Source organism: Chelonia mydas, chromosome 10 (genome assembly GCF_015237465.2).
Source record: "Chelonia mydas isolate rCheMyd1 chromosome 10, rCheMyd1.pri.v2, whole genome shotgun sequence".
Classification (NCBI taxonomy): Eukaryota; Metazoa; Chordata; order Testudines; family Cheloniidae; genus Chelonia; species Chelonia mydas.
The window spans coordinates 77,380,578-77,401,537 of NC_051250.2; the positions used below are offsets into that span (position 1 = coordinate 77,380,578).

A 20,960-nucleotide genomic window follows, 5' to 3' on the forward strand; every position below is an offset into this window, starting at 1 on the left:
ATATTTCAATCATCAGGAAAGGCATCTACCGGTTCCAAATATAGAAGTCAAACACACTTCCAAAAGCATATGGCTGAGATCCATTACGTAATCGCTTTCTGCCTTGCGAGGAGGGGTTCCGATCCTAGAGCCGCCTGTCGAGATGGAAAATCCAGTTTACAAAAAAAAACAACCAACCAGAAACCCACCAACGTCCTCAGAGGGAGTTTAACACAATTAGCTCTCACAGCCGGTTTTCGGTAGCATGCCCAGTGTGCTCAGTACAAACTAAACACGGGCTCCAAAAAGCTCACAATCAAAGGGTCTGTCTACAATGACAGGCTACGTCAGAGGCTAGCTGCTCAAATACATATCCAGGGCCCCCAGGCAGCCTTATACAGCCCATGCTGCAGAACCTTCCACTGCTGTTGTTATCTGAGCTAGCTGAATCAAAGCTAGGTCAGGTATGTCTACACATGCTGCAGTCACACCTCTGATTGCAGTGTAGACATATCTAAGAGGCACACTGACCAGAGGAGGGGTACCACATAGAGGTAAACATGATGGTACACTGCAATGTATGATCCATCTATCTGTGTGTATGTGTTGTGTAGACTACCCTCAATTACTCTCAGCCTTGCCACTCTTTCCTTTAGGAGTCCTAACCGCAGGAAGGGCATGGGGAGAGTTACCAGGTCTTAGCATAAAGAAAAACCTCAAGGTCACCAGCTATCCAATATGTTTAACACAATCATTTTTGAGAGCCCTAAAGTACAGAGAGGGCTTCTAAGTACAGCCACTGCTAGTGACTGGTTTCAGAGTAACAGCCGTGTTAGTCTGTATTCGTAAAAAGAAAAGGAGGACTTGTGGCACCTTAGAGACTAACCAGTTTATTTGAGCATGAGCTTTCGTGAGCTACAGCTCACTTCATCGGTATGCATCCGATGAAGTGAGCTGTAGCTCACGAAAGCTCATGCTCAAATAAACTGGTTAGTCTCTAAGGTGCCACAAGTACTCCTTTTCTTTTTGCTAGTGACTGTATTTCCAACCCAAATGCAAGAAATGTGCCATACTGCTCTCCCAAGGAAAGCACAGGCGTGCAAGAAAAAGACGTCTTTGTACTTGATCTTTCCCAACAGATCTCAAAGCTTCCAGCTATTTGCGCTCACCACAGTCATGCTCATCAACCAGAGACTTCAAAAGAATTTGGGGTAGGCATTTATTTCCCACTGCAATGTAGCAAAGTTTGCCGAATGATTCAGAGTTTTAGGGAGACGCTGGCATAATGCTTTTTTTAGTACACAAAGAGCAGACACAGCCTTTCTGTCCAAATGACCTTCATTGCAGGTTAGGATAAAAATAAAAAACTAAAGTAAAGTCTCCATAAAAACAGATTTCAGAGTAGCAGCCGTGTTAGTCTGTATCTGCAAAAAGAAAAGGAGTACTTGTGGCACCTTAGAGACTAACAAATTTATTTGAGCATAAGTTTTCGTGAGCTACAGCATGGAAAATTGCATGCATCCAGTGAAGTGAGCCATAACTCACGAAAGCTTACACTCAAATAAATTTGTTAGTCTCTAAGGTGCCACAAGTCCTCCTTTTCTTTTCATAAAAACAGAGAACATACTGCCAGTGAACTCGTGGCCCCACTGAAATCAATCGGAGTTTTGTCACCGACTTCCTCTAGGGTGACCGTGTGTCCGGTTTTCAACCAGAACACACGGTCGAAAAGGGACCCTGGCGGCTCCGGTCAGCACCGCCAATCGGGCCGTTAAAAGTCCGATCGGCGGTGCTGCGGAGCTAAGGCAGGCTAGACCCTACCTGTCCTGGCTCCACGCTGCACTCCAGAAGCAGCCAGCAGGTCCGGCTCCTAGGCGTGGGCGGCCAGGGAGCTCCGCACGCTGCCCCCGCCCCAAGCATCGGTTCCGCACTCCCATTGGCCTTTTATTAGCTGATAACTTCTAACTCTACAAGTAGCTTTGCGTGTGATGCGGCTCTCGAAATATTTTGGTCAAAGACCAAAAAAAAAAAAAAAAAATGGCTCTCCTTCTTTGAAAGATTGCCGACCCCCAGCTAGAGCTTTCTTCAGGCCATCGTGCATGACTTGGAGGGTTTCTGTGTCTGATGCTGTCTGTATCTCTTCACAGAGCCTCATCCAGTAATGATTTGCACAGCGTCTGCCTGCTCGCTGCACCTCAGGTTCTGCATGTCGAAGTCTCACTTTGGTGCTCCCTGTTGGCTTATTGTGTTCCAGATAGGCTCTGTACTTAATGTTGATGAGAGGTAATAGTTCCACTTCATTTTCTTCAAACCGGTCCCTTTTTAATGGTCTCTTTCCCCCAAATGTAGCTAAAGCTGTTTCATGGATTGTTGTTATAGATTCATAGATATTAAGGTCAGAAGGGACCATTATGATCATCTAGTCTGACCTCCTGCACAATGCAGGCCACAGAATCTCACCCACCCACTCCTGCGAAAAACTTCTCACCTATGTCTGAGCTATTGAAGTCCTCAAATCGTGGTTTAAAGACTTCAAGGAGCAAAGAATCCTCCAGCAAGTGACCCGTGCCCCATGCTACAGAGGAAGGCGAAAAACCTCCAGGGCCTCTTCCAATCTGCCCTGGAGGAAAATTCCTTCCCGACCCCAAATATGGTGATCAGCTAAACCCTGAGCATACAGGCAAGATTCACCAGCCAGATACCCAGGAAAGAATTTTCTGTAGTAACTCAGATCCCACCCCATCTAACATCCCATCACAGGCCATTGGGCCTATTTACCATGAATAGTTAAAGATCAATTAATTACCAAAATCATATTATCCATCATACCATCTCCTCCATAAACTTATCGAGTTTAATCTTTTGCCCCCAAGGCTTCCCTTGGAAGGCTATTCCAAAACTTCACTCCTCTGATGCTAAGAAACCTTCGTCTAATTTCAAGTCTAAACTTCCCAATGGCCAGTTTATAGCCATTTGTTCTTGTGTCCACACTGGTACTGAGCTTAAATAAGTCCTCTCCCTCTCCGGTATTTATCCTTCTGATATATTTATAGACAGCAATCATATCTTAAATCTTCCCAAAATTCCTCTGCCTTCTCCGGCAATGACTTCCCATGCGTGCTAAGTTCAAAAGCCTTCACCAACTCCTGGCATTTCCTCTGGTTTTTGGTGTTAATAGTGTTGATTTTGGGCTTGCTCCTAGGTTTTGCTCTATGTAGCTTCTTGGCTGTAATCTTCACATTGCTAATGATCAAGGCGTGGTCAGCGTCCCAATCAGCGCTGTGGAACGGGCGAGCATTCTGCACTAAGGGTAGGTCTTTCCTCCTGACGATAACAAGGGCTAACTGGTGCCAGTGCCTGATCGTGGATGTCGCCATGACACTTTGTGGTGACCTTTTCCTGTAAAAATATGAATTGGTAATGCACATTTGGTTTTGGGCGCAGAATTCAAGAAGTCGTTGGCCGCTCTCATTCATCTTGCCAATGCCCAAATCTCCTAGGCAATCTGGCCATGAGTTGTTGTCTGCACCTACTCTTGCATTAAAGTCACCAAGGAGGAAAAGTTGCTCAGTTGATGGTATTCTTTTGATGACTTGATGCAAAGAGTTGTAAAATATATCCTTCTCCTTGGGGCTAGATTTGAGTGTTGGTGCATAGGCACTAATGATGTTGACAGAGCCAATGGTCGTCTAAAGTTCAAGCGAGACGATACGCTCTGACTTCCCAATGGGTGTTTCTAGGAGCTTTACCCATTTGCTTCTCACAGTGAGACACCGTGCAGACGATTTTCTTCGCTGCTTTTACCTTGCCAAAACAAGTTGTAATTGGTCTCTTGGAGAGAACCAGCATCTGCAAGTCTTGTTTTTTGGAGTGCTGCAATGTCAACGTTGAGTTTGCACAGCTCTCAGTCTATCAAAACTGACTTCCATATGCTGCTTGTGTATTGTAGGTCATCATCATCTGTCGGAGCGCAAATGTACATACTTCCAAAGGCCCAGTCAGATGCCTACACAAAGATGAGCTGCAAAAATCAGTGGCCAGCTTAAGGTTTGCCTGGAATCTGGTATTGCAGAGCGATTCTGGGTTAAGGCTGCCACCTGTGACAGGTAAGCTCGCCCAGCAGTCTGAGACCCTTAGGCACGAGGGGTGTGGCTGATGGACGGAGGAAACGTTCCGTGGCCAGCACGTCCTTGGGAACACTTAATTCTTTCAAAAGCCGATTGTATAAAGTCAACAACAGAAAGCAAATCTCCCTGAAATAGTATATTAGCTAAACATGATTTAACAGCAAGATCTGAAGCCAATGATTATGTCTGGCTGTTACAAGGAAAGCAATTTTCAAGCCGCCTATGTTGAAAGCAATCTCCAAGCAAGTAATTTCACAACATCCATCGAGCTGTCATATTAAAAAGCCATTGCCCTATCTATGGCATGCTTCCCTCCCCACCCCCACCCCACCTTTTTTTTTTTAAAAAACACTTATTTTTCTTCTCATACAAAGCAACAACCTCCCACAAGCTTCAGATCGCCGCATGACAGCCTCAAGGATATAAACAGCTATTCTTACAGAAACATCCTTTGTTCCCAAATCATTTCTGAATCTCGTTGGTTTTTTTTTAATCCCTTCCTCCCTCTGCTCATCACGTGGGTTAACTTTCCTCTCTGGGGGAATGACTCTTTCTGCAGAAAATGAAACCTACCGAACTTTAAGGGACTAAAGGACAATGTCATCATTAGAGCCACAGAAATCTACGAAGTCTGCCGATCAACCACTAGTCCCCGGGGTCCTCCTCTCCTTCCCACACTACACACACTTTGATTAAGACAAAGGAGCAGGGCAGAAGGAATTTTTAAAAAAAATTATTTATGTATTTTGCTAACAGAAAGTCCACGTTCTGACTGGATAGTCCCAGAGGATCCACTGACAGAAGCTTTAAGCCCTTGTTAAATCTCTGAGGGAAACAGGTTGAGAAAGAGAATTTGGAAATGTCTTCAGAACCAAACTCTGCATTCAGCTCCACCTGTGAAACACCACATCCCACACTGCACAGCTTACGACAGCCACGCAATCTCAGTTGGCCACGGATTTATTACAAAACACCACCTTCGGCACCAACCCTGCAAAGACACACACGCTCAACTCTATGCATGGCAAGTAGACCCAATGCAGTCAATGGGGCTACTCACCATGCAGGAAGTTAAGCACGTCCTTATCTTTGCAGGACCAAAAACTTGACAAAATATCAAATATCTGCATTTCCTTGACACTCTTTATGCCGTTTGTCTCCTTCGCTATTTCTCTCTGTTGCCAGAGTGTCCAAGTCCCAGCCAGTCATTAAACACACTGAATGGGCAAAAGGATACTTACAAACTGTCAAGAGTTGGTTTGCTATTGCACACAGGCCTTTGATGAATGGGCATCTGGCACTCAACAATCCTGTTTGAGTTTGTGTGATTATTAGTCAATTTCACTTCCACGAAATTATCCATTACAACTTATACAGTAGCTCTAATGCGGTAAATACCGCAGGGGAAGGGCGTATTCTGGGGGAGGGCAGTTTCTTTTCTTTTTTCAAAGTTTTATGGATACATTTCTGTTGGTTCTGAGAACATTTGTCCTTACAAATTCTAAATTTTAGGTCCCAAACTGTCCTGACACCGCCCCTTAAATTCCAGATTTTTATAAAAGACACTCGTCTCTTAATTTTTTTATTATTATTAATTAATTATTATTATTATTAACCCCAAAAAAACCACTAGCCACTCACCTGGGCTCTGCAGGAACAGCCACTTGATCCTTCTCCCAGGTGATGACAGGGGAGGGCAGTCCTTCGATCCGACACTCAAATCGGACCATACCATTTTCTTCCACTGTCTGAGACTCTGGCTGTTGAAAAAAACGTGATAAACCTGGAAAAAAGAAGAGAGTTAATGCCCTGACATTTGTGCTCTGAGAAACAAACGCATTTTCAGTCAGAATAGAAGAGAATTCATGTTTTCTCACACACACGCATCTATAATAACGGAATGTACAAGCTAGGAAGACTCCTGTTATGTGGTAAAACTCGGGACTACAAAATAACCAGGCTGGACAAGAGAAATGCAATTCCTCACTGTCCTCCAACCCACTAGCTGGCATGCCCTTAACAAGCCTGGGTGTGTTACCAGAGGCATCTGAACATGCAAATTGGCCTCCTGCCTCATTTTTGCTGTAAATGTAACCGAATGGCAGAAGCAGCAGGTCCTTTGTCTGCCTGCCCAGCTGCTTTGCTAAATGGCCCTTCGGTTTCCAGTCATCCCGTTAAAAATGGGGAGAAGGATACTTTCTTGACCGCCAGCCAAGTCTGAGACCCAGCTTGTTTTTGGATGAGCCACAAAATTTGTGCAGAGAAGGGTGAATTTGACCCATTCAGCTCTGCCCAGCACAAGTGTGGCATACAGGAGTGTAAAGCAGGAGGACCCACTTGTGCATTAATTGATGTTACACTAGCACCTGGAGGCCACACCCAAGGTCAGGCCTTGCTGGGCTAGGTACTGCATGGACACAGTGAGACACACTCTCTGCCCTGAAGAGTTTATAAGCTAAGGGAGTATTATCAGTGCCATTGCACAGATGGAGACCTGAGGCACTGAAAGATGAAGGGACTGGCCCAAGGTCACACAGGGAGCGTGGCAGAGCCAGGAGCTGAAACCTGCCTGCTGAGCGCCAATCCAGTGCTTTACCCACAAGGCCGTTCTGCCTCTCACCAAGGAGCTGATTTGCTGCAAGGCCTACTTTAGCAGGAGTGAGGCCACAGAGGAGCACATGTACCTAAATGCCTTGTCACAATGAAGAGAGATGAGCTTCCCTCCTAAAACACACCCAAGCCCAGCTCCCTTTGTCAAGTTTTGCTTCTTAGAGTAAGGGGCTTGAGACCTGCTTCTGCTCTTGCTTCTCTTTCACCCATGATTAGTGGGAGAAGGATCGGGCACCAGGGCAGATCTGAATGGACACTAAAGTGCATGGCAAAACTCCCACTGAGTTCAGTGGCGCAAGACCAGCGCTCCGGATCGCAGCTATTTTCTGCTCAGTGTCCTGCATCGCACAAAGAACTGCAGGATCAAGGCCACAGAAATGTGCACTGGTATATACAGTTGGCCAGGCTATTAAATAATGCACCTGTAAAATGTCTTAGTCACACAATGGACTTTCGAACACAACATGCAGGCATCCTTAATAGGCTGTGGAAGGCTTTTATTCTCCTCAACCAGAAGAGTTAGAATTTGTTTTAAATGCATCTCCATTAAACTGCCTATGACATTAAACCTATCCTGCCTTACAAATGCTCTGTGCCATCCTAGAACACAAAGGACTGTAGCACCAAAATGCACAGCAAAGGTCTAAGCTAGAAAAGATCGAATTCTGTTGCTCTGCCAAGCATAAAATTGTACTCAGCAGGTTCAACTTCTACCTGCCACGAGTGATCCTTTAACATTAGTGTGAAATTATTTATTAGACTGATTTATTACTCCCCCCAAAAACAAGAATTGTCACTGAAGAAACTGATTCTCCTGACCCCTGGAAATAGAAATGCGGTGTTGAGGTTCTTTTCTTTTTAATTATTAGTTGCTACTGCATAGATAACTGAAAACTGCCCCACTGACTTTCTCTCCCTCTCTCTCTCTCTCACACACACACACACACACACACACACACACACACACACTTAATTGAGGTTGAAGCATGAGAAAGGATGTCAGTCAAAAAAAAATCATGATTTACAAAATCATCCGCACGTCTATTGGTTTGTAGTTCACAACTTTTTGCAAAAATAAGACAACGTTTGTGTTTCTGATCCCGGAACCAGTTTAAAGTGTGATACGATTTTTATTTTACTATATTTTTGGACCATATTCATGCTAAAAATGAAAGGTCCAAAGGGCAAAATGTGTGTATTGCACAAGTAGGCCTTTTAAAATATTGGGTTTCACCTGTTTTCGTGTGCAAATATCATTAATTTTTTTTTAACAGACATGCACATGCAGCAGTGCTCACTCACCCTTGGAGCGCCCCCTTCTGTCAGTGTGGGATGTTGCTGCTCTCTTGTGCTCCAGCTCCTCCTGCAGGCCACCTGCCCCTGGCCCTGCCCTCTGGCCAAGTCACCTAAGTTCAGACCCCTCCCTCCTGGGCAGGGCCGTCTCTAGGGAGTATGGGGTCTGGGGCGGAAGTGACAGATTCATCTCTTCCGGGACCGACCGTACTGGCCAATCGCACTGGCCCGCGGGGCCCCCCAAAGTGCAGGGCCTGGAGCGGTCGCCCCAATTCACACTACCCAAGGGATGGCTTTGCTCCTGGGACATCACAGATAAGCCCGAACTAAACTGAACAATTCTTCTGCCTTCCTGGGCTACTGAAGTCTTCTCTTCTCTGCTTACAAACCCTGTCTTAGGGTTCCCGCCTACAGGAGCCTACTATGTTCCATTTAAGTTTCCCTCCATAGGAGAGTCCTGCCTTCTCCACAATCTCTCCCTGGAGCTTGCCCCTTTTTTCATGGCCCGCCACAGAAACCAATTCTGTCCTGGTGGCCTTCTTTAGTCTGCCGACCCAGGAGAGGCGAGAACTCCCTAACTCCTCTTTCCTGGGTCTTCCCTCCACAACTGAGCTCCCTCAAGGTGTGTCTACACTGCACTTAAAAACCCACTAGAGCCTGTGAGGTGGGAGGGTCCCAGAGCCAAGGCTCCAGCCCGAGCCTGCACCTCTACACCACAATTAAACAGCCCCTTAGCCCGAACCCAAGTTTGTCAGCACGGGCCAGCTGTGGGTCTGTACTTGGCATGTAGACAGACATATCCTTGGCCTATTTATAAGGCATAACTCTGCCTCTTCTGGCCAGGAGGCAACTAGCTAATCAGCCGCCCCCCAGGAGCGGAGCATGTTTAACTGGGGTTTTATCCTTTACCTTGCAGACGATGGGAGTTAAGCCCCATCACAGCACAAAATAGCAAAAAAAACCCCAACCCCTAAGCATGGAGGCTATGAATTATATGAATAACCTACTGAACATTTAAACACTCTTAACTGAGGACAGGGTTAGCACCATCCTCATGAATTTTCCAGGGGGAATTTTCTTTGCACGTAAAACAAATTTTAAGAAACCCATTGTTTTCTTGGAAGAGTTTGAAAAAGAAGTGATCAGTTAAGGCTCTAGTTCAGCCATACATTGAAGTATTTGCTTATGTCTATCCCAACAGCACATAATAATCAACAACATCTCATGATAATACTAATACCCAGCTCACATATAGCACTTTTCATCAATAGATCTCAATCTGCTTTACAAACGAGCTTAGGATCATTAGCCCCATTTTACAGATGGGGAAACCAAGGCACAGGGATGGGAAATGCCTTGCCCAAGGTCACCCAGCAGCTCAGTGGCAGAACCCAGGTCTCCTGGGTCCCAGTCCAGTGCTCTGTCCATCAGGACACACTGCCCCCCACCCCATGTACGTAGTGTCCATTGACTGCAACAGGACTTAAGCACATACTGAAATATGTTGCTGAAGCGGGGCCATAACGTTTAAAATACAACACATACAGTGCACGGGGATCCAAGCACACTTTACACACTAGTCCTGTCTACACTAGGAAAACAATCTGTCATTGACAACAGGTGTTAACAATGGATCCCAACCTTAACTCTTCTCAGTTGGTGTGAAAAATGGTTTTGCCATGAGTACAGACAGAGCCAAATCATTTTTAGCTCTCGATAAAGCCTGCCAGACCCCACATTCCTATAAAGGCCAAAGGGTAGGGAGAGGGGAGAGAGAGACTGCTGTTTTCACAGAACAGCAGTAAAAACAATCCACTTAATTTAAACAAAAAACGACACCTCGCTCCTTTCCACTTATTAACCACACACCTGGGGGCAGATCCTCAGGTAGTCCACTGGAGCGATGGTAATATGCAGATCTGCCCCGGATTTATATCCTGTCTTCACATACAGTAGCAACTGCTTGCACACATTACTCAATGGACAGTCTGAGTAAATACCCCGGAACAGTTTTTATCCACTTCAGGCTGCGTTCTTTTTTTGTCGATCACCCACTGTTATCGATGGGGCCAGGGGTATGTTTTGTCCAGGGCTAGGTTATTACATCTGGTAAAATACACAGCAGTGGATGAACAGTGAGCAGGGATTTTGATCTCCACGCCTGTAGTTATTGAGTACAATGTATCCAGGAGGATTATGTTCACTATTTAACACAAGCAATAGTGAGGTTGCTTCCTTCACTCCCATGAATCACTAGCCCTCCATTCACAAAAACATCCCTATTCAGCATGTGCTTAAATCCCACTGAAGCCAAATTCCTATCAAAGTTAAGCACGTGCTTAAATGCTGTCCTAAATCCAGGCCTAGGTAGAGTGAAGGATCCTCTCCACCATAAACTAAGTACCGGAAGACTGGATGGCACAGGGGGGCTGTAACGGGTTATCAAGCTCTAACTTTTAAGAGCCTCTTTTCACTGACTTCAAAGGGCATTGGACCAGGCCCTAAGTCAGCCGAGAGCAGCTGGTGGCATCAGTCTGGTACTTTGAGGGCCGTTCTGAATTACTCCCCTAAGTCGGGCACCTTTGCTGGCAGTCTCAGAAGACAGGCCAAGGGCTGAACGGTGAACCCCTCCTTCGAAAGATGGCCCAGCCAGAGCAGAGCTGGGACACACTGGCTGGGCAGCCTGTGGCAGGGTGCTTTGCTGCTACCCTTGGTACGTGAACAGGGGACACACCTGTGGTCCGACACACTCACTCAGCAGCCTACAAAGGGAAGCTTTGCCCATCACAGCTATTGCAAGAGATCCTGCTCTTTCATACACAGCGGAGATGGAGCATGGGTGGACGCAGACCAATCAGTGGGGTCCCCTCACTCTGTCCTGTCACAAGGCCGGTAACTGGCTGCTATTCTGTACCCTCAACTATTTAGCCGCTTAGAGCGTCCACGTCGATGCACATGAATGTTTTCAGAACTGAACACTGAGAACTGGATCTGTTCCAGTCCCATCAGCCTCCCGGCTCAGGGCACCAGCAAAGCCAGGCTGAGAACGTCCCCACGAGGACCCTCCCCGTAGGATGTGGATGGGCCTGACCAAACGCTACCACTGACTAAGCAGTGCAGCGCCACCCCCACGCAGCACAAAACACAACACAGCATGTGTGTAAGACACATCAGAACTGCCAGGCCCAGCGACCAAGTGGCAGCTCCTTGCAAGGGGATCTGAGCTTGGCTCCACGGCAGGCCATTCCCAGGGCCAGCAGAGACTGGGAGGGCAGCAGGAGCAGCGTGCTTAGCCTCTGGAAAGGTAGGGGGAAGGAGCGCTAACTCGGTGTTGCTCTCTACCACCCTCTTGGGAGCTGTGATGGCAGGCTCCAGAAGCAGCAGCTTCCAGCCCTCCTCAGCAGAGACCCGGACTGCAAAGCAGCACACTGAAGGGTGAAAGAGGTGGGTGGTGAGAGGGGAAATGAGGAATCTTGTTCCCCTGGACCAGAGGAAAAAAGCAAGTGCTAGGCAGCATGAACAGGGCCTCTCTAGCTAGCTCAATAGTGCGTTGAACGAAAACCCTGGATCCGAGCACCTCAACTTTGGGGACGCTTGAGATCGGGCTCCAGACACCCCAGGCCAGACTCCACAGAGGATTTACTGCTCCTGGGGATAGGGAATGTTAACATTTAACATACCGCAGAGCCAGTCACCTTGGTATTTTGAACTCCCCAAATTTACTGTGCGTGTCTGAGAAGAGTCTTTGAAAATGTCCACTTTCAAAGCACCCAGCCCTCCTGGGCTCTGCTCCTGCAAACCAAGGTTCAGACCAGGGTTCCTGGCCCTGGCACCTGTGCATTTGCCCTCTAACGTACAATCTACTTTTCCCCGGCAATATGGAGGACGATGGCACATCCCAGCTACAGAAGCACTGAGCCCTAGGCCAAAATGTTTCTAACAGGACCCACACAATACAATGGGATCCAAGCACACTTTAAGGCCCCCCTTTTGGGCGTTGATTTCTGCTGGCTGCATGGTGAAACAAGAAATCACGAGACAAAGCAAACGCAGTGGGAGTTCGCTGGAGAAAGAGCCACGTAAGAACTGTTCCTCTGTGGGGTAGTACCGGATTTTGCTAGGAGTCCCATTGAAATCAGCAGGACTATTCATTAAGTATAATACTCCTCAGGGTATGTCAGGGTTTCAAAATCTGGCCCTGAGATAGGATCCAGGGCTGAAGCCTGCACAGCATCGCTCACCATTTTACCACAATGCCATTTTTCAGGGCCTCAGGGTCAGGAATTGATGGAACTGATTTGTGGAGAAACAAGGGCATTGAAGGGGCAAGCTGACTGGCATGGAATGGTGAAAGACATGAACGTATTCATCATTATTTAAACCACTCTGTCAGGTTTAGCTGGAAGTTTTCATTCAGCCTTGCAAATCTGTCATGAAAAGTGACCAGCCCAGCCATAAAACTACTTTTCCTCCCTTCCCATGATGACGGTTAGAACGAAAAACTTCATATTTTACTCTCCGGTCGCCAAAGTTACACACTGCAGGTGAGCGAGTGCCGTCCTGCAAGGCTGCCTTCATATAAAATGTCAATGCATGCTGCACTTTTAAATGAATGGCACATTCAAACCAAGCACACGACCCTCCACTGACATTTTACACTCAGCTGGAGCTAAGCCCCCTCCGATCACACTTTTAACCCTGTCTCAAGAGGTGACTGCGGTACAGTGACATGCCTATACCCCACCCTTCTCCCCAGAGGTCAGTCTGATCAGTACAGAAGGCTCTGAGCTTGGAGAGATTCCCTGCCAGAGACATTATACCCTGGTCAGAAAATGTAGTCTATGCATGGAATTTCAGCCTTCTCAAAAACGCCTCTCTGGTCTTTCGCGCTGCATTTTGCCACCAAATTCTGTCTCCGTTTATTTTCTCCCTTTGTTCCTTTTATAATTATTAGTATTAATTTCTAGGATGGTGGCATCCAGAGGCCTCAGCTGAGCCTGGGGCCCCACTGAGACACTGTAGAAACCCACTGTAACACAACCCCAGCCAGAACAGCTTACACTCCAAATAGACAAGACTAGCAAAGAGTGGGAGAGGAAACTGAGGCCTAGAGAGATGAAGTGACTTGCCAGAGGCCACCCAGCAGGCTAGTACCAGAGCTAAGAATGGAACCCAGATCTCCTGAGCCCTAGCCCAATGCCCTCTCCATGCTGCCTGTCTAAGTTTTGTAGGATCTGCTCCTGCTTCTCATACACACACCGATCTCCCAATGACTAGTAACGATATGCAGAGCCTTTGACCTTTAGTTTTCTGCTTCCAAGTCAGGTCAGCGGTGACTCAAAGTAACATCTGCCTGTGTGTGCAATGAGTCAGTAGTCTCAGCAGAGGTCCCCCCAAACCCCACCACAATAACTGAAGCGGTAGTAGGCCATCTGTGCCTACACCAAGGAGTAAATGGACCAAGGAGTGAAACTACCCTCTCATGCTGGAGGTGCTCATTCCAGGATGGGTTAGAAGCAAACTGGTGGGCAAGGAGAGAAACTTGCACTGCCATTCCACAGCGTGCTCTGCAGTGAGGACTTTGCTCTCTGGGGCTGCCAGTCTGGGATCTTTCCTCAACACTTAAAATGTTTTATGACTCTTTTTTTTTTTTTTTGTGGGGGGGGGGAGTGACTCCAATTCTGCATGTCCTTTAATATCAGTGGACATGCAATTTAACTAAAACTACTATTCCTTTAAGCAACTGGAACGCAGGAGAGACAAGCCTACATGCAAGTTTGTGTCTACTCTTATTGTAAGCTTGTGTGGCCCTCCTAACACAATTGCACTACACCAGTAACATAGATTACACATTATGCTTATAACGTGGCAGGTCGACACCCATTTTCAGCTTCTACCAGCAGAAACGTGATACAGTACAGCATCATTCCTTCCAGACACAGCAAATATGTTCACCTAACAGCTACAATTATTGTTATTTTATAGATCCTCCCTCGCAAACAGTTTAAAGTAAATTAACAGCTTTCACAAATGTCGTGATTAACAGGTAGAGAGAGATACCTTTCTGCAGCGAAAACAACACACTGCGTAGTTTCACTTTGGGGGTATTTAGGGCTCTGAGAAACCTGCAAATCTAATTAATTGACTCAACATCTATTTACAGAGTAAAGAGATTTGAACTAGCAGTCATTACAGATTAACCAGGTCTCATTTGTAACGATAACCCCTAAAATCAGTGGATTGACTCTGCCATGTGGCCAGGATATAACCTTTTGTATCCCTGATGCATGGCATGTGACTGACACCAGTAAATAAAGATCAGCCTCTTACACCAGCCCTCTTGCATGTCATATGCAGTGTTGCTGTAGCCGTGTCAGTCCCAGGATATTAGAGAGACAAGGTGGGCGAGGTAATGTCTTTTATTGGACCAACTTCTGTTGGAGAGAGAGACAAGTTTTCGGGCCCAGACCTGAAGAAGAGCTCTGTGTGGCTTGAAAGCTTCTCTCTCTCACCAACAGAAGCTGGTCCAATAGACTGCCTCACCCACCTTGTCTCTCTTGCATTGACTATGTTGTGCCCAAACCTTTGGCAAAAACAAGGCCACCTGACTCCATTTGCTTGTCCAGGAAGTGGTGGACGTGCTGCCAGACTTCCCAGGGAGCACTGCCGAGAACTCAGAGAGGGTGAAATATCCCACACCTGTGGCAAGGTTCAGTAACCGCTGTCTCCAGTGGCCCCTGCTACATCCTCTGTGCTACAAAGACTGAATTCACAGCCCGGTCCTACGGTGAACACAGTTCCTGAGATGCCATCAGCCGGCTGGGGCTTCTTCTGAACCCAGCTGGCAAAAGAAGAAATCCAGACAACTATCCACCACCTTTCCCATTTAGAAAAGGACAGATTATACTCTTAGTTTCTTGGAGCAAGGTGGTCCCATCAGAGAACAAGTCTGAATTCAACAGCACAATTCTACTGGGCCACTGCTCTGGATGGAAACTGGCCAAACGTTGGACAGACGCAGGAGCTCTCCTTCCTTCCAGCCTAGGGATGCAAAAAGACCCATGCAGCTGAGAATTCTGCATCGAGGAAGAACATCCTTCCGCGCCGGTGAACGATGCCTGGGCAGGGCGAAGCCAGAAGAAACTCTGGTGGAGGTCCGTAGCAGTCCTGACGTGCAAATCGGTCGTCTGGCCTGGCTATAGGGGAGAAAGACTAATCAAACCATCTACTAGCTGGTTCCCTCCAAAGTTTCCCTCAGGATAGCTGGCACTCGTCCGTCTCCGCAGTTTCATCTGGTAAAGCGAATGATTAGGTCTTGGGGCCGAAACAATCTCAAACTTCAAATGGGTAAGAAGCCCGGCTCGCTGGCGTGGAGCTGGGCATGGAATGTGAGTGCCTAGTGGGCCACTTTTGGGAAGCAGAACTGGCGCCGCGGGATGAACCGAACACCAGGTTAAGGTGCGCGATGCCAACGCTCATTGTTGTCTTTCATTCTCTGAAAGGCAGCAAGATGTAAAAGGTTCTGTAGCGGGACATTCGCATTCTGTAGCTGAACCTGGGGATAAAATGGCTTTCTATGATGTGAGTCTGTCCAAAGGCAGCAGAGACTTAAGTGCCGCCAGCCTTTGTAGGGTTAATGAAATCCACATGTCGCATAAAAAGGAGCACTGGTTCAGGTGCAATTTGTGGTCCTGTGTCAGCTCCACAAGGCGGTAACCCTAGAGATTTGCTGCCATGCTGCGAAGATGTCAAAAGTACAACCTGCCACAACAGTTGAGAACAGCACCAGAGGGTCACAGCTGCATCAAAATAAAGGTGTCATAAATGCACCATCATATTCAGAAACCTTTCTAGCCCTGAGGCCTGTCTGTGGAACAGCCGGGTTCTTTTGCATCCAGGCCACTGCAATGGCTGATCATCTGAGAAAGCTGGTCAGAACCTCCTGGTCACACCTTCCCAAAACAGAAGTGTGGGAAGGTGCCCGATGAAATTAAAAGGCATTTGACCCAAATAACGAGACAAGTTTATTTTTAAAGGCAATGTATAAAGAAACCGCACAACTCTCTGTCCCAGGATACTATTGAGACTTACTGAGTTTCAAAAACATTTCTAAGTTTCTAACAACAATATCAGCAGTTGCAATTACACTCGTGAAGATGAAGGCCTATAGGCTTTCAATACCGGTGCTTCAGGGTATATAATGAGCTCACGAGCTTGGGAGCCAGGAGGGCATTTCCCCTGTGCTAGAGCAATGCACAATTAAGCACATTGTTCGGGTTTCCACCTTTCTTTAAAGCATCCAGTCTCAGCCAGTCAGACAGGATGCTGGGCTACGTGCATCCAGGCTCTCTTCTGATAGAGAAATTCTTCCTGCTTTCCTTTGGACAGATAGCCCATACATCTCGGCAAATCAGATCCCACAAAGGAAACGAGCTTTTGTCAGACATGTCCTCTTCTCTTCTAACAATAGCTGGCACAACCTCATAAATTAAGGACAAAAATGCTATGTCCTTTCTGCTGACACTGGATTCCTTGTCACCTGGCCAGGCCTGTACATAGCATCCAAATTTAGTCTCTTTCACACTTTCCTGGTGAGACAGACTGTCTCCTCCGATTGGTCTCTTTGAGACTCTCGACTCATTTCCGTCTGATACTTTCCCTTCTCTAGTGTGGGAGCCAAAAGCCCTTATAAACTGAAATGTCACAGTGGCCCCAAATTTCTGGGACTATTTGGAGAAAGGAGCGAACTCCTGAGAGCCTGCACCACAGCCACTGTCTCATGTTTCCAGCAGAATCCCTGGGAGTGGCTTGCTGACTCGGCAGGAGACATATGACCTGATTGGCCCACTTAGCTAGTGCGCACTACGGGGAGTGAAATATACCATGCAATAGATTTATAGGCAGCAGAGATGATCTACTTAAAAGCACAGGACTGGAGGGCAGGAGGAGATGTGGTCTAGCCCAGGCTCTGCTACGGGCTTGATGTGTGACTTTCAGCAAGTCATTTAAGACTCATCCAACTCCCAACGAAATCATAGTCTTTACACTGATTTCAGTGGGCGTTCAACCAACCCTCCTAGCTTTAGTGCTTTGCTTTGCTGGTGAAGATATTTACCTACCTCATACGGCATCATGAAGCTAAGGTCAGGATAAGCACCTGGAGATCTCTGGATGCTTTATGAGGGCCAAGTACTGTCATTATTAATTATTATTATTTGCATCGTCCTGTTGGTCAAAAAAGAGTCTCAGAGCCACATTCAGGATCTGTAGCACAGACTCATCTAATGACAGAAACACACCACCTGCCAGGAGCAAAAGGTTGCTGGCTGACTTCCTCTCTCCCTCATCTTCCAAACAAGTCTTGTTCTATCACCTAACATTAATCAGCCATGGCCGACGCAATCAGTCTGAAGAATAACTCCATCTGCATGTAAACAAGGTCTGATAGAACACCGCGCTCTGTTCCGCTTACACAGAAACAGAGCCCTTGGAATTCTCCACTCACACAAAACGAATGCTAATGCCGCAAACACGTCTCTCCAGCCTGCAAAACAAGATGAGCTGCGGAATGCATATCATTAATCAACTTCCTCGTCACCCTTGATTCAGAAATAAGTATGTTATGTCAGGGGCAAATGCTCGCTGAAGAAGCAGCATTTTCCCCAGGCAGATAGTAATAAAACGAGACATATAAATGCACACATGAAGAGTGACAAGTCTTAGACAGTTCCTCTGAATTTGGATGCCATGTGACAGAGCATGGCGGGAGATGGGAGGGGGGTTTTTCCCCCATATTCTTACAAATATCCATTTTTAAAGATCTAGAAACAAAAATTTGGGGAATTTTTTTTTTTTTAAAAGGATATTCCCGTTTCTGAGCCAGTATTTTTTCCATTGGTCTCTACAGGGCACCAGCCAAAAAAAACAGATCAGTTGAACTGTAAGGCACATTGCTGTACCATACGGTGCAAATTTTTAGCAGTGAGGGTAATTAATCTTTGAGAGAATTTACCAAGGGATGTAGTTGACTCTATCGCTCGGAGTCCTTTGCTCAAGAGAGGCCGTCTCTTCTACAAGATATGCTCTAGTTCAACCACAAGTTGCTGGGGTCGATGCGGGAATTGCCAGGTGAGGTATAAGGCTGACGTTGTACAGGGTGTGCTGGGTGTCAGACTAGATTATCACAGTGATCCCTTGGGGCCTTACATGTTATGACCTATGTTCCTCACAGTTTACCTGCTCTTAGAATCTTTGAGTAAAATGAAGTGCTGTGTAAGGTGAGGAATTTACTGTCCGATCGGAGAGAGGTGTAAGGCAGACAGGTAATCCAGCACCGCCAGGGAGAAGGGCTGAATTGACCCAAGGTGGGTTTCCCATCTCTAACCGTCACGATTTACCCGGTGTCTGTCTGCACTATACTGGTCTGTCTCCTGTTCAATCCGCGGCATTTCACAAGCCCCAGAGGTCACCCATCTTATGAAATACTGCTAGTAGCTATTCATCTGGCACTGCAAATGTATGCGGAAGGCAAAGAAAAGGGGAGAGAAACTGGCCTTTGGGACACTGTATGCTTAATATTTGCTAAGAAAACCAACTGGTTTACATAGACCCTACCTAAACTGATAACCAAACAACTAGGGCTCCAATCCTGCAAAGATTTTATGCACGGTGAGAAGCATTTGACTTGGGTGAGACTACTCACACAGCTAAACACATGTTGGACAGGCTCAGGGTCTATTTACGCTTCTACTAGAGTAAGTGTGTTCCAATGGGTCAAGCACAGGTCTGGATGTCAGGACCCCCAAGTTCCATTCCTGGTCCTACTGCAGATGCTGGGTAAATGCAAACCAATCCGTGCCTCAGTTTCCCCAGTGGAAAACAGGGCTAATATTACTTACCTGCCTCACATTCATTAACTGTTATTAGGATCACAGGACGAGAGATATTATAGCACAGAAAAATATTATTGCATTCACGTTATTTTCTAACCTAGCTTAGTTTATAAGTCAAGGACTGGTTATTTATTGGCTCCCACATTCTTAAAACAGCTCTGAAGGTAATTTCCAAATGTGAGGGACTTTAATCTAGGATATTATGTTGTTTTATTATTTTAATGCCTCAGATCTCGAGAGATCTTTTTCTGTGCCTGAAATGAATACCAGGCTGAACTGGAAAGCCCTTTCTTTCATCTCTGCTTCCTTTTATAACTGGATAGTCACCTTGCGAGACAGCACAGACAGCGGAGAATCTTTGTAACTTCAACAGCTGCTACTGCTTTCTACGGCTCTTCACGGTCTAGAACTCTTCCCCTCGCGTTCAGAAGGGGGCCCTACAATATACAGTGACTACTCCTCCTGCTTACCGTCTCAGCAAGACACATTGGGACAAATCCTCAGTAGTACCCATGCAAGCTCCTAGGCATCAAGGGATCTAATCTCACTAGGTGCTCAGAATGTCGCAAGCCTGGATGGCAGAATGCAGCCTATTATTTCCTGCCCCCTTTTTTTTTTAACCTCTCTAGGTCCCTCCCATGCTCCTTCTCTGGGTATGTCCGAGCACCTCTAACTGGACAGCAGCTGAGTTCTTCGGCATCAACGCCTCTCCACGAGGGGACTGGAGAACGACACCTCCAAACTAACAACACAGTGTCAGAGTGGGTGGCAACCCCCGCTGCTCAAAGAAGCCCTTTAAAAACAAGACCAGTACATCTGTTACAATTCAATCCAGTGCGAGGGATTACTCTGAATGTAAAAATAAAGGAAGCTCTGGAAACGAACATTATTAAGATAGTCTGGATGCGTGCCCACCCTCTGCAATTCTAGTCTGTCCTGCATTGGAAGCCGACTGTCCTTAGGGGGCCACATATCTCTGGGGTTGGCAACAGCTGGAGGATTGAGTGTTTATTGTATTCACTCAACACGGGACAGATTTTTTCTTTAACATTTTACAGAAAGGTCAGTAAAAGGAACCAGGCAGAACGGGACGAATCTAGAGCCAGGTTCTCCACACACACCCAATATGCAGAAATAAGCAAAAATGGTCATTTTTGGACAAAACCTCAAACTCTTCTGCAGAAAGCGGACACTTCGCATGGCGAGCTGAAAACCAGTTTCAAAGGAAAATTCTCAGTCAGCAGCCCTAGAGAAAGCTGCCTCGCTGAATCCTGGCTCTGGGACCAAGAAAGCTCAGAAGGGGATTGGGCAGGAAGGCCTGAGGGGCCAATCCCTGCCGGGCCTGGGTTGTGCATCTCCTTGGGAAAGGTCACACTGACCACTGGAAATCTGACACTCGAACATTGGGGCTTGCTGCTGTTCTTCTCTTGGTCTGAGCACGCTGATTCTCTGTGCTTCCGCTCCAGCCTTTGAGGACAGCTCTTTCCCCATCCCACACCCTTTTCTTTAGGTCGAGACACCTGCCTGCCCATTTCTGTGTATTTTCGCCTCCACCAGGCAGGCATTGGCAATGAGTCAGAAGCAAACATAGGCTCTCCTCACTCTTTAAGAGGGGCAGGTTCATATGCTGGGTCACAGGTTTCCCTTGTGTACGTGAATGGTTTTCCCCTCCACCCCTTTATACTTTCCATGCTTTGTACCAAATTACCTGGAGTCAGGGCGAGGGGCAAATATCACCAGTGTATTCTGGGAGAGATGTAGCGAGGCTGATTAGTTTATAACCCTATGAGGCCTTAAGGTCTAAATAGCCTCTAACGGGACGAGATAAGGGTGCGTTCTACGGGTTCTATATTCTAACATAGGCACCTCAGCGGGATGCCAAGCTTCCACATTTGGGCAACCTCACTGGCATGTGGGCACCCAAAGGTGCAGACTTGAGCGTGAGGCCTCTACTGCCAATTCAATCTGAGAGAAGGTGAGTGGACAGGAGGGCGCAGAATCTGCCGCTGTGACTCGCATTTCTGAGGACGACAGCAAATGAAAGATTTGATCCACCCAT

At 46.8% G+C, this 20,960-nt stretch overlaps 1 protein-coding gene across 4 annotated transcripts in view; it reads right to left on the minus strand.

Moving 5' to 3' along the window:
* Positions 1 to 20,960, minus strand: part of IGDCC4 (immunoglobulin superfamily DCC subclass member 4) — a 189,319-nt gene that overhangs the window by 103,510 nt on the left and 64,849 nt on the right. For all 4 annotated transcript variants that reach the window (XM_043523564.1, XM_043523565.1, XM_027824935.3 and 1 more), the window contains exon 3: positions 5,748 to 5,889. In XM_043523564.1, the coding sequence (XP_043379499.1) occupies positions 5,748 to 5,889 (142 nt within the window). The remainder of the gene's footprint in view (positions 1 to 5,747; positions 5,890 to 20,960) is intronic.